This window comes from Austrofundulus limnaeus, unplaced genomic scaffold (genome assembly GCF_001266775.1).
Source record: "Austrofundulus limnaeus strain Quisiro unplaced genomic scaffold, Austrofundulus_limnaeus-1.0 Scaffold4, whole genome shotgun sequence".
In the NCBI taxonomy this organism is placed as follows: Eukaryota; Metazoa; Chordata; class Actinopteri; order Cyprinodontiformes; family Rivulidae; genus Austrofundulus; species Austrofundulus limnaeus.
Genome location: NW_013952406.1, coordinates 6064026 through 6069152, shown reverse-complemented (window position 1 = coordinate 6069152; position 5127 = coordinate 6064026). Strand labels below are relative to the sequence as shown.

At 39.0% G+C, this 5127-nt stretch overlaps 1 protein-coding gene across 2 annotated transcripts in view; it reads right to left on the bottom strand.

The window, feature by feature from the left end:
* Nucleotides 1–550: 550 nt before the first annotated feature.
* Nucleotides 551–5127, bottom strand: part of tbcd (tubulin folding cofactor D) — a 26140-nt gene continuing 21563 nt past the window's right edge. Inside the window, exons 30-39 of one of the 2 annotated variants that reach the window (XM_014025402.1) lie at nucleotides 4688–4771; nucleotides 4241–4399; nucleotides 3950–4088; nucleotides 2330–2451; nucleotides 2102–2179; nucleotides 1440–1526; nucleotides 1260–1347; nucleotides 991–1100; nucleotides 819–903; nucleotides 551–730 (exon numbers count right to left, since the gene is read on the bottom strand). In XM_014025402.1, the coding sequence (XP_013880856.1) occupies nucleotides 710–730; nucleotides 819–903; nucleotides 991–1100; nucleotides 1260–1347; nucleotides 1440–1526; nucleotides 2102–2179; nucleotides 2330–2451; nucleotides 3950–4088; nucleotides 4241–4399; nucleotides 4688–4771 (973 nt within the window). In that variant the 3' untranslated portion in view covers nucleotides 551–709. The remainder of the gene's footprint in view (nucleotides 731–818; nucleotides 904–990; nucleotides 1101–1259; nucleotides 1348–1439; nucleotides 1527–2101; nucleotides 2180–2329; nucleotides 2452–3949; nucleotides 4089–4240; nucleotides 4400–4687; nucleotides 4772–5127) is intronic. The other variant, XM_014025411.1, reaches the window with a different exon arrangement.

Here is a 5127-nt window from a genome sequence, read left to right as displayed (position 1 = left end):
AAAACAACGCAACAATTGCATCTTTGTTGAGTAAGCCGTGTGGCACAATGCGGCCACTATTAGTCCCTAATGAGAAAGCCTCTACCAGCGGTGACACAACCAGCTCTGTTCTGCAGGAAACCACGGAGCCGCCTCTATCGGGCCTGCCTGAGACGCCTTCAAACCCTGGCACCTCCACCGATGAAGGGAAAAAGTAGGTCTGCTTCCCCAAGGGGGAGGAAAGCAGGGCTTCAGTGACATTCCATGGTGCGTGCCAAAACATCTTAATGGCAACTTTTTCCCTGGAGTGTTGGCGAGCTGCAGTTTAGGTTTCACGTATTCGTGTCGTTCCAGGTACAGACGACACGTAAACAACTTGACCGAAACCAACTTAGAGTGGAACCTGAATAGGATGCAGGGGAAAAATTACATTTATACAAAAAATTACAAAAATACAATTTTGAACAGGTGGTTGCCTAAAGTTTTTGAAGCTGTGATAACATAACACCACAACTATTGTGTTGTCAAAGAGTTCGCATGAAGCTTGTAACAAAATGAAAGAGAAAACTGATGTTTTTTTTTGCATTTTTATTGCCTTAAACTGACAGAATGCAGCTYTTGACATCCAGTTATTTTTGCAGACTGACAAAGAACAGATAAAAGAACATTTTACAGTSCATTTCTACATTTGCAGTGTGTTTTCAGTCAGTTCCTGCTGCTTTTAGACGCATCATGAAACCTGGGTTGGACCCTGCAGGTTAAAAGCAGCAGTTAGCATCGACACAAAACACAACTGTTTGCTTTTTGTGTATGCCTACAGCATCTTAAGAAGCACTTACCTTGGCAGCTAGCCGCGGTCTGGGGACTCCTAACCAATCACAAAGCTGATTCCTGTGTGGACGCACTGTGGCGACGTCGCTTTCCCTGGAAAGAGCACAAAGAAACAGTTTAGTCATACAAATATGCTTTTAACTAAACTCTACGTTCCAAAGATGACACAGGAACACTAACCACTTAGTATCACTTAGTAAAGTCATGACATCGTCTAACACCTCTGGATCAGTGACATCATCGTAGGTCAGAAGCATCTCGTACATCTGGGTGGATGTGATTTTCCTAATCTGTTGAAATGTTGGTTTTGAAGTTATGTTAACAAATATATATAGTTTCACACAAATAAATCTAGCATACTAGTATAAAAAATACTGAAGAAGTCAAAGACGGATAATAAAGCAGTGGCTCTAAATGTTTTTAGACATTTTTTTTTTTGGTGAACTCACCACAGGGAATGGATGGCACAGCAGCAACAGCAGCTGGACCAAAACTTTCTTCCTCACGTCTCCCTGGAACTGGATCAGCTCACAGAAACTGGAGAGCAGAAGGCAGGACCATCAACCATTTCTGCTTTCTCTTTGCTGCTGTGCATCACGCACTCATTAATCAAGGAGGTGGAAACTTACACGTCGATGCAGGCACGAAGCTTGGAAACATCTTTTGACTTCTTGCACTGTTTGCAAAGATTCAAAAGCTCCACGCAGAACGGATGACTTGGAAACAAAAGGAAAGAAAAGCTTTAAAGTGCCTGTGACGTGCATATCCATGAAATACAAAAAGTAAAAAAAAATAAAAATAATACATTTATATTTAAGAAACTTGGCATAATACTTGTGATTTTACCCATGTTGTCACATAATTGGCCTATTTTCTTTTGAATTTGGCTCAGCCAAAGTGAAACAGGAAGTGACATCAAAGGGGAACACTTTGAGAAAACAAAAGCCCTGTTTTTTGTTTATTTAAACATTATTTGAACTAAGACTATCATCCCTCTATAATAGTGATTAAAATAATCTAAAGAAACATGAGATTTTTCTCTACAGTCTGTGTTGTTAGCTGTTGTAGCAATGCTCTGTTCACTTTCAGACATTCCCCTTTGACATCACTTCCTGTTACTTCAAATGCAAATATCTCAACAACTGTTTATCACAGCAGCATGAAATCCTTTTTTACAATACGTTATTAATGTTATCTTTCCAAAAATATATTCATATTTATTACAAATATCTGAAGTCATAGGCACTTTAATTGTCATAGCTATTATTTATGAAAATATGATAACACTTACTCCTCTTCTGCAGTGAAGATTTCAAAGCAGTTGTTAGCGAGCATCTGACTGAGCATTCTAAGTAAGGCTACACATACTCTAGAAGACAAAAATAAAGATATTACATGCAAAGGTGGATGGTAAAACGAAAAAAAAAAAACAGTACTTAAAAAGTTTTAGGCTTCAGTAAAAAAAAAATATGACCTTTAATGTGAGAATAAAAATATTTGTGATAATTCTGGCATGAACCTTTCATTGTGGAGATTGTCCCTGAAAATCCTCAGCAACGTATCTCCAAACTGGGCCAAAAGTACAGCATCGTTCTGAATCCCTTTCAGGAAGTCAAACAGCGACTGGGAGGAGAAATGCACCTGAACAAAGCAATGAAAGCAGAAGAGAAKAGGAGTTGACCTGAAGCTCGAGCCTGGGGGTCAAAAGTGGGCTTTAAAAACACAAGCAGTGTGTGGGCTGCTTACTATCTGACTGCATAACAGAGAAACATCAATGGAAACAAGGTAAATGTATTCATAAAACAAATATAGACTCGGAGGGGAAACAAACAGCAAAAACTAATTATATTATTGCACTGCAGAAACTAAATCAAGCCTTGATACTTGAAACACACAAAAAAATTAAATGTTCTCGAGATCAAAAGTTTATCCAATTTCTTCTTCTAAATTTAACTTTTACTTTCATGCTCCAAGGTTTAACATGTTAACCAAGTTAAGTTTTCACATTTTAGGGACTCTGGTATTTCAGCAGTTTGGCTACATGATCAATCTATGTTGAAACAACCCCTTGGAACTTGGTGGATGCTCGATTTCRCTCTGTCCTGTGTGAATATATGCCTGTGGGTGTGAGAATCTTAATCTTGTCTGATGAATTACTCAGTTTTTTAAATGTAACCTTGCACAAATACATCCATACCTCTTTTCCCTTAGGATGGATCTGTAGCAGAGGAGGAGATGAAAACAGAAGAAGAGCTAAATTGTGTTTTAAGCCACCKATGGCAGATGGCTTTAACTTTACTGGCCTCGCTGCTGTTATTCCAAGCCTTAAACGTGTTTTCTTTATTACATCTATAAACACCACAAGTTAAAACTAAGCTCACATCTTTGTGGGCAGGACKTTTTCTGGGTTTAACAGGTTAGATAACACTTGAGGGGAGGAATGAGAGCGCAGTTAAAGCCAGAAATGAGCCAAGCTGAACTTCCTGAGAGACCTAGTTTGTGGAAAAGTGTAGCGTAGAAAGCATAGTTTCAGATTTAAACCATGAGAAATCTTTGCTTGCTGGTAGCAAAAGATAAATGATGGAGCCTGAAWATGCTTTGAGTTGAGTTTGGCAGGCATTGACAGAGTGGAGCAACAGGGCTTGATATGTGTGGCTTTATAAATTCACTAAAGGGCTGCTGATCTACAGGAAGCAGAAAGTAATGTTGACACTGAGCACATTGCTCCCTCTGTTGGTCTGTTTTTTTTGTTTTTTGTTGTTTGTTTACTGGCTGCAGAGGACATAAATAGGGCCTTATTTTGTGATGCTGAATATTCAAATAGGTGATGAAAGCTCAAATTATGTATAGAGACATATAGTTTAGATAGCTTTTCAATTGTTTATGCAAGTAAAACATGAAAATTATCAGTGATATTTGTTAATTTAATACTGTGAAAGTGAAGTTTGATGCAACAAGAGAATTACAAAATAATTTTAAAAACGTTGTCTTTTATGCAGATAGGAGCAACACTGAACTTTTGTGCTCAGTGGCCTAAATTGTGCAAGTCTCGGACCTGCTGGAAAAGGGCTAAAGCCCTTCCTTGCACATCTGTTCATCATACTTCTGTGATTTGACAATATTCTCCTTTTCCACCTACTGTGGACTCCGTAATCCCTCCCGCGGACACGCAGAGGCCCAGCAGGGTGTGGTACTGATACTCAGGCAATCCAAGCAGCTGTGCGATGTACTTGTAAGCTTGGGATGGAGCGTTCCAGTTTAGAGTGGTTAAGGTCTCGCTGAAAGACACCAAAAAAGCCAAACATCGGCAAAATATAAGGAGGGTCTTGCAATTAAGATATCGCCAAATCATTTTACCACAATAAACAAYCCGCCTTGAAAATAAATACTGTGAGAATCTGTGAAACTGTTACAGCCTGGAGTAGCTCACACAGGTAAGATGCTCAACAGCTCCTCCCTGTGGGGAATGTGAGGAACTACAGGCTCCGAGCTGTGTAGGAGGCGCAGGAAAATGTTGCCAGCATATGTTCTGTAGCGGTCAATCTTCTCTGCTGCTTGTTGGGCCAGGCAGCACATCATGGGCTTTACCCTGCAGAGGTTTGTAGAATACAAACAAACAAAAAAAGCAATCAGATCATGTTTTTATTTAGAATAATCTGAAATTTAACCCAACACGCTATAAAGGAATAACACCTTGGTGTTTGGAACGGGTTTTGATTCAGATGTAGAACAAAAAACAACTGATCTATGTTGAGTTAAAAAAAGCTTACAAATATTAGATTTGATAACTGTGTGGCTTTTTCATTTAATTTTTCTGTCAAATCAGCAGAAAAGTTAAAGGAAAATGTCTGAAAAAATAAAACAGATTTTCACTCACAGGTCTGATGAAAGGATCTCTGGAGCTTCACTCGACACTAACAAGGTTAGTTCCATTAAACTGGTCATTGCRGCTTTTCTCACCCTTGTTCAAAAAGAAAACAGCAAGAAGTGAAATTRAACATGACTGCCTGTTAACAGCTTCAAATGCAACAACAAAAAGAGTACATGCATACACTGATGAACAGACAACACTGAGACTGAGTGTCAGTAGCTGTTCTATAGTCAAATYAGCATCTTGCCTGCAGGGAACAATTTGTTTATGTGAAATGCTGATCGGCACATTCATACACAAGTCACACCCTGAAACAGATGCTCAGGTGACTGATGGAAGTCTCTGATTAATGGGCGTTTTGGCAATCACTTTAAGGAAATGGAAATACAGTGGGGAAAATAAGTATTTAGTCAGTCACCAATTGTGCAAGTTCTCCCACTTAAAAA